We start from the raw sequence: 12864 nt of genomic DNA, 5'->3' as shown, positions 1-12864 counted from the left end.
TACAAATAGATTAACCTATTTATTGGTGAATTAGCTCATAGTTTGAGTTGTACTGGTTGAAAGAGGCCCTTGAAGTAGTGGAACAAGATTATTGCAAATGCTTTGGAAAGACAATTCAAGCAAATATTAATTTGATATCAACCAATAGATCTTAGAACTGAGTGTGCACAAATGTTATGTTTATAAAACACAGTGACCAGAAAAGATTAATGCATTTAATGCAGTGTTTTAAAGCCAACATGAATTTGGCTCCTATGCTGACATGATGGAAAACTTGGCCCACATTCAGAGATAAAGATATTGAGCTCCAAAGACGCTTGAAAGATGTTTGATTCTTGAATGTATAAATGATGCGCCTACTGACTAATTCGATCATCTCATTAAATTGTAATAAGAACCAAACTGAACTTTCCAGAATGCTTTTAAAGAAATATTCCTGTAGAGAGGGGAGAAGCAGGAGCCAAATCATTGTCGTCAGCCCCAAACATTCCAGGCCACTCCTGGAAAACCAAGTGATCCAAATATCCTTCCTGGAGGCACGATGATTGCAGGCAATTCACACAGAAAAGTCTGTATTAGATGGGCTAAGGGATGCTTTCTGCAAATTACCACACCCTCTCCCATTTGAGATGATGTCACGAAAGTAGTGAACATTCATCCATGGTGTGATTTTCATTGCCAGATTCTTCAAGGGTGTAAGCATTCTTGAACACATGAGACAGTTTGGAATTTGCAGTAGCAAGTGTCCATTCAACAGTGAGAAATTCCAACATAGTAATTTCTACTATAAGGCAGTATTTTTTTTATTATGCAATTAATATAAATTTAATATTAATGTAGGATTATATTACTTTGTTCCAAATATCACCTGTTCCATTGCTCCGTGTGTAATGTTGGAGCAGAACTCGAAGAAGCATTTCATTGAATCTAGTGTTCTTCAGATCCTGTTCCTTCGCAGTCCTATCAGTGATTATTATACATGGAAAATGAATATAATGTTAAAAAAATAATTTTAAGTAACCAGGTCCAATTTGTTTTTGTTTGTGGGTTGCATTTTGGAAACTCAGTATACTGAGATTTTTTATAATTAATTAACTCAAATGATCAATTCAAAGTTAAAAGATGTAGCAATATATGTATATTAGATTAGATTGCTTACAGTGTGGAAACAGGCCCTTCGGCCCAACAAGTCCGCACTGACCCTCCGAAGAGCAACCCACCCTGACCCATTCCCCTACATTTTACCCTTTCACCCAACACAATGGGCAATTTAGCATAGTCAATTCACCTAAATTGCACATTTTTGAACTGTGGAAGGAAACCGGAGCACCCGGAGGAAACCCACGCAGACACTGAGAGAATGTGCAAATTCCACAGACAGTTGCCTGAAGTGGGAATTGAACCCGGGTCTCTGTGAGGCAGCAGTGCTAAGCACTGCGCCACTGTGCCGCCCATTCTCTTTCGTATTTGTGTCTTTACTTATTGACAGAAGGAAGTACTAAAAATGCAAATACACAAAGTAAGGTTACTATGTGACTGCATCAAATAATAAAGGATTTAGTGACAATAGTTAAGGAGCTCTGAATGCCAGAAAGTAGTTCTCAGTTGCTGCCAATGTTACCAAAATTATCGTCCACCGTCTCCAGTTGCTTACAACAGGGTAATACTGATCCAGTTCTTGCTATGTATGTTTATAAATATGTTGCTTCTCTAGCATGCATCTCATCCTCTTTGTAGCTTTACCAGCATAAGACTTTGTTGGAGGTATGTCTGCTGCTGCTATTCTGCATAACATCTTAAGCCAGGGTTGGCCAACTGGTTGATGCGAATAGAACGAGTGAAGCATACATTTTATTTATAATACTTTTATATTAGGTAGGGCATATGCATCCAAGAACATTCCATATAAAAGATTAGCATGTAAAATTAGTGTGCTTGGCATTGGGGGAGCTATACTAGGGAACTGTCTGCCAGACACAAAACAAAGACCAAAACTGAAAACAAAAAGTGCTGGAGATCACAGCGGAACTGGCAGCATCCATAGAGAAAGAGAGCAAACTAACGCTTAGAGTATAGATGACTCTTCTTCAGAGCACTGAGTAATCTAGACTCTAAACGTTAGCTTGCTCTGTCTCCAAAGACAAGGAATAAATGGGTAATTTTCCAAGTGATGCCACAAGGATTGATGCTTAGATGCAGCTTTCACGGTATTAAGTTTAGATAAGGAACTAAATGTAATTTTTCGAAATTTGCAGATGACACGAAGCTGGGAGGGTATTTTTAAGGAGGATGCAGAGATACCTCAGTGTGATTTTAACACCATAAAGTAGACAAATGCATGGCAGATGAAGTATAATGTGAATAAATGTTAGGTTATCTACTTTGGCTGAATCAGGAGAAAGTGAGGTCTGCAGATGCTGGAGATCAAAGTTGAAACTTTATTGCTGGAACAGCACAGCAGGTCAGGCAGCATCCAGGGAACAGGAGATTCGACGTTTCGGGCACAGGCCCTTCTTCAGGACTCTTCAGGGCCTGTGCCCGAAACGTCGAATCTCCTGTTCCCTGGATGCTGCCTGACCTGCTGTGCTGTTCCAGCAATAAAGTTTCAACTTTGGCTGAAACAAAACAGGAAGGAGGATTGTTTTCTGAATGCATCTCCCCCTTTCCCAATCTATTGCCAATGTGACTTGGGTGTCCTCGACCAGTCACTGAAAGTAAGCATGCAGATCAAGAAAATAAATAGTATGTTGGCCTTTGTAACAAGAGGATTAGAATATAGGAGCAGGGATGTCAGGCTGCAATTGTACAAGGCCTTCATGCAGTTTGATGTCCATATCTGAGTATTCCTGGCAAAACTGACATATGAAAAGAGACTGGTTCAGTTAGGGCTATGTTTACTGGAGTTTAAAAGAATGGGGAGTGTGTTGGCGTTGGTAGTTATATCTCATAGAAATCTATAAAATTCTAACAGGGTAAACACAGGAGTGATGTGTCTCAGTCTAAGGGTATGAAGTAATCCATGTAGGACTGAGACAAAGAGAAATTTCTTCACCCAGAGAGTGGTGAGCTTATGGAAAACAGTTGAGGCTAAAACAGGGAGGATAGGTAGGAACAGGGTGCTGAGTTGGATGATCATCCATGATCATGTTGAATGGTGGAGCAGGCTTGAAGGGCTGAATGGTTTACTCCTGCTTTTATTTTCTATGTTTCTATGTATTCCTAGAGAATGTTTACTTGGTAGCTTTTGCAAATTGTGAAAATATTTAAAAATCACACAACACCAGTTTATAATCCAACAGGTTAATTGGAAGCACAGTAGCTTTCGGAGCACGCTTCTTCAGGTGACAGTGGAGGACACAATTCTAAGGCACAGAATTTATAGCAAAAATTTACAGTAACTGAAATTATACATTGAAAAATACCTTGATTGTCTGTTGAGCCTTTCATCTGTTCGAATACCATGATAGTTTCACTTCTTTCATGTGTAAATCACAAAACCTTTTTTAAAAGTTGCATTCTCAAGTTAGCTGTAACAATAGGCGTTAGCTAGACAATATGTTGAAGGTATTCTCTGTCTATGCCATGATGTTTAGATCGATTCTATTCTAAAAAGTGAGAAAACAGAGTTTTCCATGAATCCATGCAGTGTTTGAGCAAAGTATAATGTAACTCTGCAAGTACAAATTCACCCCACAACATATATGTGTGCATGTGGATCTTTGTCTGTCTGTCTGTGTGTGTGTGTCTGGGGTGGGGGGTTGGGAGTGTGTGTGTCTGTCTGTCTGTCTGTCGTGGTTTGGGGAGGTGTGTATAAAGGCACTCAGTTCCTAATTAAGGATACGCACATAGAGTAAGTGTTGAAAACCAAAGCAAACTCTCATTCATGCCCCCAATTCCACTGCAGTCTTCTCCCAACAACCTCTGTTACCCTCCACCCCCAATATACACACAAGCACAGAAATCACTTTAGATTTGGATTGAGATGTTGGTTCCCAGTATTGTTTCTGGCAGTAACCACAGTCTTTAGCCTGTGGTACTGCTGAGCATAGATTGCTGCTGTTTGGAGTGGTCTCAGCTCCCAGAAGCCTGATTTTCTTAAGTGCTCAGGCAGAAAATACGGCACATCTTCCTTCTAAGAGCCTGTGCAGGTATCTTGATACTACTTCAGACATCGTATGAGAGACCTAGAAGATATCACCCAGTTGTTGAATATAGAGGATCAGTAGAAGCAGTTTGAGACATTATGTAGGATGTATTTATTTATTATAGATATTTTCCAATTAGATGTTATTTACAGCCTCAGGAACAGGTGGGACTTGAATCTGGGACTCCTGGCTCATGTATTTATTGTATACTATAAACTTTTGCACATTTTTGCACCTTTCAGAATGGAGAAGTGTCTGTCTTTGAGGTAACCATACGTTTTGTTGGCGGGCTGCTGTCAGCATATTACCTAACGGGCGATGAGGTGAGACATCACATTTCTTGATTCCGATAAATGCAGCATCTTGGGAAAGAATTTTGTTAACATAAATTGTGCAAGGAAAGATATGTAACTATGAAATTGGTGCAGGTTTAATGGCTTAATTCATTAACGCAGGCAAAAAACCCTGTAAACAGGCTCCGGGATTAGTTAATGAGATCTGCCACTGTCAAGGCAGTTCCACCAAACAGTTCATGTTATGATTCATTCTCAAATAATTCTATTCAAATGTAATGCCCTTCCATATCTTATTATCCTTTTGTAAACGCTTCCTGTCTATCTAATGTTGAATTGTTTCTGCCTCAGCCACGAGCCATTGGAAGCAAATTCCATAACCATAACCAACTCTGGAGAAGCTTCTCGCTTGCTCGCTCGCTCCCCCTCTCGCGCTCGCCCTCTCGCGCTCCCTCGCGCTCCCTCTCGCTCCCTCTCCCTAAATGTTGTATCTATGGCCAGTTATCTAGACCTAACTGGTACTAGTGTATCTGGAATATCACCGTTCTGCACGTTATTTATAGCATTATGCATGTCACTGTCACCAGATGAAGATTCAGAGGCTTGTATCTTTACCCACAGCATCCATGATGTATTTGGATGTTCGCTTCATCTTGCCTTCATTTCCGCAGGCAAAATGGTGAAAGAACAAGTAGCATAAATTAAATGTCTAGAAATGAGAAGAAGTGTCAATTGTCAATGGATTGCTATTGCACAAAAGTGAGTTTGAATGGGTTATTTGGTGCAACTATTAGATTAGCGCACTTCAAATCTGCAAAAAGAAGCCTTATTATTTTCAAGAGTTAATGGCTTTGTAGCTGCCTTCATACAGCTCTTCACATCCCATGTTCTGGAAGGACTCCATCCCATTCTCCCAGTTCCTTCGCCTACATCACGTCTGTTCAGATGATGCCACCTTCCAAAACAGTGCTGCTGACATAGCTTCCTCATTTCATAACTGTGGTTTTCTGCCCATTGTGGTTTACAGGACACTCAACCACATCTGACTACCATCTGTGCTTCTGCCCTTGTCCCTTCCTATCATCCACAACAGCATTATCTGGTCCCTTTTGTCCTCCCTTTTCATCCCACTCACCTTCACATTCAAAGGATCATTTTCTCCCATTTCAGCCAACTCCAGCAGAACGCCACCATCAAATGCATCTTCCTCTTATTCCCCCTGCCTGAATTTAGCAGGGATCATTCCCTTCGGGGCATCTTAGTCCATTCATCAACCACCAACACCAACCCCCTTTCCATGGCACTTTCCCATGTAACTGCAGAAGGTGCAACACCTGCCCCTTCACCACCTTGATGCACTCGCCATCCAAGGGCCTAAAAAGTCTTTTCAGTTGAAGCAGCATTTCACCTGTACCTCCTGCAATCTTGTGTATTGAATTTGCTACACCCAATGTGGCCTACTCTACATTGGAGAAACCAAACACAGACTGAGTGACCACTTTGCAGAACACCTGTGATCTGTGCACAAGCAGGACCCTGACCTTCCCATAGCCAGTCATTTTAACATAGCGTCCAGCTTGCATACCTATTTATCTGTCCTTGGCATGCTGTAATGTTCCAGTGAATCACAGCGCAAACAGGAAGAACAACAAGTCATCTTCAGACTAACAGCTTACAGCCTTCTGGACTTAATGTTGAGTTCAACATCTTCAAATTGTGAACCAATTCCCATTCCTTCCCTTTTAGCTTTACTTGTCACATTCTCTGTCACCGTGTTCTCTCTCTCTCTCTTCTCTTTCCCCCACCCTCCACCCCAGAGGGACTGTCTATCCTTTCAAGTCTGGCAGTTAGACACACCATGGTTCTGCTAATCTTGCATTCTGATCCCAGCCTGAACCATCAACATCTTTTCTCCCTCAGCACTCTATACTCCAACCACACCACTCAAGTATGTCATAAGTGTTGGCCCCTCCACACTGCACTTCAGCTCTGATGAGGAATCACCTTGACTTGAAACATTAGTTTGCTGTCTCTGCATTGATGTTACCTTACTCACTGTGATCTCCAGCATATATTGTTTTCAGTATGCGTTATTGTGTTCTCTACGTTGCAGTTATTCAAGATGAAAGCAATTGAATTGGGAGAGAAGCTATTACCGGCATTTAACACCCCAACAGGCATCCCCTGGGCCTTAATAAACCTCCGTAGGTAAGATGTTCTAATTAGTTTTAATTGTTAGGTGAATTGTACATATCAGAATAATAAGTAACACCATTGCATCAGCCTGTAAAGACTTCTTAACATTTATATTTTGAAACTAATAGTAAAAGTAGAATTGGTTGATGACACATCACTTGCTACTATTCAAGCAAAAGAAATAAGTGGGCCTATTGCATTACATTCCGACCATTCATACCAAATGTACAGGTGTTGCTGGGATTGCTTTTGCATTCTCTAGCAAAGACAGGATCAAAATATTTCTTGGTTACATCTGCCATTTCCTTATTACCTACCATTAACACATAATTTTTACTCTGTGGAGGAACAACCCTAATTTTACTTCTTCTTCCTTTTTAGCTACATATATAGAAGCTCTTGCTATCTGTTTTTACATTTCAAGCTAGCTTCCTCTTATATTATAGTGTGTGTCCTCAGTAACATTTTGGTCATGCTCTGTGGTTCTTTATATTCTGACCAGTAATCTGATTCCACTCAGCGTTTCCTTAATTTGGATGCTTTTTTTAAACTTTATTTTTAACCATGGAAGACTCACCTCTTGTCTCCCTAATGCCAGTCCATCTACAAAGCACAGGTTAGGAGTGTGATGGAATACTCTGGACTTGTCTAGCAACCTTCAGCAACACTCAAGAAGCTCAACATCATTTAGGTCAAAGCAATCCATATGATTCACTATCTTCAATATTCACTATCTACACAGAGATGCAACGGATGTACCATCTATAAGCTGCACTACAGCAATTCACCAAACTCTTTAGGCAGCACCTTCCAAACCCTTGATTTCTACCAGCTGAAAGGGCAAGAGCAGTAGATGAACAGGAACATCATTTCCTGCAAGTCGTGCTCCATGTCTCTCAATATCCTGACTTGGCACTGTGTCACCATTCCTTCAAATTTGCTAAGCCAAATTCTTGGAATTTTTTCCAAATAGCACTGGGTGTCTTTTTATCAGAAGGACTACAGCAGTTTCATCTTTTCCGGTATAATTAGGTAGGATTAATAAATACTGGCCCACACCTTTATGAACAAATTAAATACAAAAGTACTTAGACTGCAATAAGAAGAAAGCTTCAATAAACAGATACAGCCAAGTCAGCAGAGTGAGTAACTTTAAACTAGACACACAGTGACCTTTCTCTGAGGTTTGAGAATCTGTAAGTTTGTTGAGGGTTAAATGGGTGAATATTTATTTCTGATATTTGTCACAAAAGTATTTGAAATAGTTCTTGTATAGAGTAAAGTAGATTTTTCCTTTTGTGTGTAATAAGCTTTGATATTGTCATGTTAAAAGTTCATTGGCAGTCCCTTGTGAATTTGATCAGTGACTGACCACCATGATTGACTTAGTCTATCAAGCCAGGTTTCATTCTGGGATCTGATTTTTCCAAAATTATCATCAGCTGGGATCATAATATAAGTCTTTCATTCTCTTTATATATAGCTCTTTATATTAGAGAACATTAACATCTCTAATATAGTTAATGTTTTATTGTGCTTCTAGAATTTTTAAATTTAAAGATTAGATTCCCTACAGTGTGGAAACAGGCCCTTCGACCCAACCAATCCACACCGACCCTCTGAAGAGTAACCCACCCAGACCCATTTCCCTCCGACTAATGCACCTAACACTATGGGCAATTTAGCATGGCCAATTCACCTGACCTGCACATCTTTGGACTGTGGGAGGAAACCGGAGCACTCGGAGGAAACCCACGCAGACACTGGGAGAATGTGCAAACTCCACTCAGACAGTCGCCTGAGGCTGGAATCGAACCTGGGACCCTGGTGCTGTGAGGCAGCAGTGCTAACCACTGAGCCACCGTGCCGCCCTTTGCTAATTCTTGTTCTGGTTGCTGTCTATGCAAGTGCTGCTTGTGGTGTTTGTGATCCTGCTAGCAAAGAAGAAAGATCAATAACCCCATTGAAAATAAAGTTACTTGTTTTTAACTGACTTAAGACCATAAGACATAGGAGCGGAAGTAAGGCCATTCGGCCCATCGAGTCCACTCCGCCATTCAATCATGGCTGATGGGCATTTCAACTCCACTTACCCGCATTCTCCCCGTAGCCCTTAATTCCTTGTGACATCAAGAATTTATCAATTTCTGCCTTGAAGACATTTAGCGTCCCAGCCTCCACTGCACTCTGCGGCAATGAATTCCACAAGCCCACCACTCAGATTCTGTTCAAGAATCTGAATGTTGTGATCTGGTAGATTTGTTCAGGTGGGTGCCTATTGCTAATGTTTTGTGCTGGCACAAGTTGAATCACAACTTCTTCCTAAATGGTGACGTTGAAACTCTGGTATATATGTTTTACAGTGGAGTTGGTCGGAACTGGGGCTGGGCCTCAGGAGGAAGTAGCATTCTGGCAGAGTTTGGCACTTTACACCTAGAGTTCGTGCACCTGAGTGAGGTGTCAGGCGATCCAAAGTTTGCTGAAAAGGTAAATAATGCCAAACTGGCAATCATAGGTCTTCAAAATTGATGGATTTTATTGCTGAGTTTGTGATTCAAATTCCGATTCTACTGTATATATCTAAACATGTTTTCAACACCGATATTCTGGAGATGGAGGTTGGAGTTTTCCACCTCTACATTCACCAACTCTGAAGTTTACTGCCTATTCACTTTAATGGCTAGGAAATCTCAGGCTCTGGAGAAGTTAAAATTTAATGCCCAGCTGGTATTTCTAAATGCATTTTTTAAATTGAAAGTTGTGATGGTGTTTTTCTCCATGTAGTTTTGCTTTCAAGCAGCTATTGTTGCTTAGCCAAAAATGTTCCAAATGCAACCTTTATGCAAAGCAAGATTTTGAAGGACATGATGGGTTACAAATATATGTGATGTACGACAGAGGTACTCCAGACATTTTTAAGGAATTACATTATCCCCTTTTTCCCTACTGATGACAGTTCTATTGAAGGCATTCTATTAAAGATGGCAACCTGCCTCTTTTCAAACTTTAAGTTTAAGACCCCTAGCTACCCCCTGAAATTGACTTAATTGAAAAATTTGAGAAGCTGGACTGTGATGGTTGGAAATCAATGATAATTTCAAGCATAATGCGTAAATGTGTAGGATCTTCATGTTGTCACGCAACCCACATGTTCAGTAATTGAAATAATGGCAGGTGATCTCAGATCTTAAAGATATCAGGAACATCATTAAGATGTCCAATATCACTGCTGCTATGGTGTAATACAGTAGAAGCTAATTAGTACAGATTAAAAGGAGTGCATGGACAGAGATCTTGAGTGAAACTTCACAAATTTTTGTTGGCTGTTTAAAAAAGGTTTTATAACTAGAGGCATAGATTACAAAGCAAGGAAATTATGCTGCTTTTCCAGGTAATTTTTTCAGTTATTTGAGGGTTCCTGAACCTTGATTTATGCCATAATATTACTTGGGCACAGCAAGGAGACAATTACTTGAGGGTGGTTGTACTGTGGTTTATGTTGTGATTTTACCATGGGGGTATAAGGAAATGGTAAGTTTCAAGGATACCTCAACCTGAACTGGGATTAGACACTGTACCCTCATAATAATTCTCAATTTGTAATAATTGTCTATTGAGCTAACTATGGTCCTGAAATTATGCCAAACCTACTGAGTAGGTCCCTGCCAGACTATCTTGTCAATTCTAGGCATGCATTTTAATGAGAAAAATGCCCATTTCTGTCATGTATTAGGTGACTTCAGGATGCATGAAAGCACTTCACAGCCGGTGGAGTACTTTTGAAGCCAGCAAAAACAGATTGCTAGAGTAACTCCGAGAAAACAGAGTTTCAGCATTTCAAGTTCTGAAGAATGATCACAGAACTCAATGTTAACTTTGTTTTCTGTCCATAGATGCTGCCAACCCTGCAGAATTTCTTCAGCAAATTCTTTTTGTTTCAGATTTCCAGCATCCACAGTTCTGTGTTTTATTTTGAAGTATAGTCACTGCTGTAATGTAATAGGCCTTGAACTTGCAATTTTCTGACTCAACTGGGCCACAACTGCTATAACAAAATGCTTCCTAAAATACAATGAGACTGTTACCAGGGATGAGATGTTGAGTTATGTAGAGAGACTAAATGAACTAGAATTATTCTCCTTGGGATACAGAGTTTTTCAGGCAGATTTGATTCAACTCGTGAAGACGTTTGATGGAGTAAATAAGGAAAAATTGTTCCCAGAAGTGTCAATTACCAGAGAACATGAGATGAAAGTAATTAGCAAGAAACCTAGAGGCAGCATGAGGAGGAAACATGCAGTAAGGTGTGACCCAGAATGCACTGCCTGAAATTCAATCACAGATTCAATAATAACTTTCAAAGAGAAATTTAGTAATTTCCATGGTTATGAGGAAGAACTAAGGGTGGAAGTTGGATAACTTGTTCACAGAGCGAGCATAGGAATGAACTGAATGTTCCCCTTGTGTGTTGTGACATTCTATTGTTCTATGCCAAACTCTATCAATTCTGTACTTCTCTTGTAATATCCACCTTGACTGATGATAGGAATTGATTTGTGGCTGCTTACATCTTGTGTCATAAGAATTAAGTACAGTCAGCACTATATAATGGCCACTAACAAAGTAGTACAGACACGATTGTGATTGTAGCACCTCATAGTAATTGTCACTTTGAAGTACATATTTTATAACAGTATCTCTTTGGTAAGGCTCTTTATATGATCGTGTTTATATAGTCTGTGAATAGGTAAAATATTTAGTGAGGTCCATCATCCCTTCAGTGCTCCCTGACACATTTTTGCTCTATCCTGTACAGCTTTTCTTTGTTTGTCATCATAATGGCACATAGAGATATTAGCAAATTTAATGGCATACTTGTTGAGAAGCTCTGACTGTGAGAGTGTGAAGGGTGAAAATTTCCCAGTGGTGTCTCATCAGAAGCACTGAGAAGCAAATCCAGGTGTGTGTGTAGGGAGGATGCCAAAATAACCACTGCAAAAAGATTTCCCAACTGCAAAAATTGCCTTTGCAGGTCTCTGCACTGAGTTTAGAGAAGATTTGTAGATCAGGTTGTAAGTTTGCTTGCTGAGCTGGTAGAATTGTTCTGAGATGTTTTGTCACCATGCGAGGTAACATCATCAGTGAGCCTCTGATGAAGTGCTCATGTCCTGTCCTGCTTGGTATTTATGTGTCTTTGCTGTGTTGTGGTAGGTGACATCACTTCTGGTTCTTTTTCTGAGAGGTTGGTAAATGAGATCCAAATCGATAGGTTTGTTAATGGAGTTCCGGTTTGAATGCCAGGTCTTTAGGAATTCCTGTGCGTGTCTTTGTCTTTGTTTAGCCTGTCCCAGGATGGATGTATTGTCCCAGTCAAACTGGTGTCTCTCTTCATCTGTGTGTATGGATACTAGTGATGGTTGGTGCTCATGTATCCTGGTGGCTAGTTTCCTGCCTGTCTGTCCAATGTAATGTTTGTTGCAGTCCTTGCAGGGTATTTTGTATATGATGTTTGTCCTGCTGGTTTTTGGTATAGGATCCTTTAAATTCATCAGGAGCTGTTGCAGTGTGGTGATAGGTTTGTGGACTACCATGATGCCTATGGGCCAGAGTGGTTTGGTCGTCATCTTTGAAATGTCTTTCATGTATGGCATGGTGGCTAGAATCTCTGGGCATGTTGTCGTCTTGTTTAGGTCTGTTGCGTAGGAATCGGCAGACTGCGCATTTCGGGTACCCGTTCCCAAATACGTTATATAGGTGTTTTTCCTCGGCTGCTCATAGTTCCTGGGAGCTGCAGGGTGTTATGGTTCGTTTAAATAATGCCCTGATGCAGCTCAATTTGTGGGTGTTGGGATGATTTGCTCCTGTAGTTGAGTATTTGGTCAGTGTGTGGCTTTCCTATGGACGCTGGTCTGCATTTCTCCATAGGCTTTTTGTTCTACTGTTACATCAAGGAAGGGGAGTCTTGTTCTCCTCCTCTTTGGTTAACTTTATACTAGTAAGGATATTGTTTATACATTTGTGGCTTTCTTCTAATTTGTTGCGGTTCACAAATACGAACGAGAAATTTCGCGCCAAAAACCTGTGTACACGAACGCGACTGACCATGACCAAGTACGGTAGAACAAGCCCTGAACATTAAACAACAGTGGACCAAGACAAAGAAAGACTAGCCCTACAGGAAAAACTGACCGAGCTCACGCATAGCAGCAACACAGACAATTCAGAGACTT

The 12864-nt window shown here is 40.5% G+C and overlaps 1 protein-coding gene across 5 annotated transcripts in view; it reads left to right on the top strand.

Moving 5' to 3' along the window:
* LOC122563562 (mannosyl-oligosaccharide 1,2-alpha-mannosidase IA-like) overlaps window positions 1–12864 on the top strand; it is a 144330-nt gene that overhangs the window by 68589 nt on the left and 62877 nt on the right. For all 5 annotated transcript variants that reach the window (XM_043717457.1, XM_043717455.1, XM_043717456.1 and 2 more), the window contains 3 exons: window positions 4388–4468; window positions 6552–6646; window positions 8998–9121. In XM_043717457.1, the coding sequence (XP_043573392.1) occupies window positions 4388–4468; window positions 6552–6646; window positions 8998–9121 (300 nt within the window). The remainder of the gene's footprint in view (window positions 1–4387; window positions 4469–6551; window positions 6647–8997; window positions 9122–12864) is intronic.

This window comes from Chiloscyllium plagiosum, chromosome 27 (assembly GCF_004010195.1).
Source record: "Chiloscyllium plagiosum isolate BGI_BamShark_2017 chromosome 27, ASM401019v2, whole genome shotgun sequence".
Classification (NCBI taxonomy): domain Eukaryota; kingdom Metazoa; phylum Chordata; class Chondrichthyes; order Orectolobiformes; family Hemiscylliidae; genus Chiloscyllium; species Chiloscyllium plagiosum.
The sequence above is the reverse complement of the archived record's forward strand: the minus strand, read 5'-3'. Positions and strand labels throughout refer to the sequence as shown.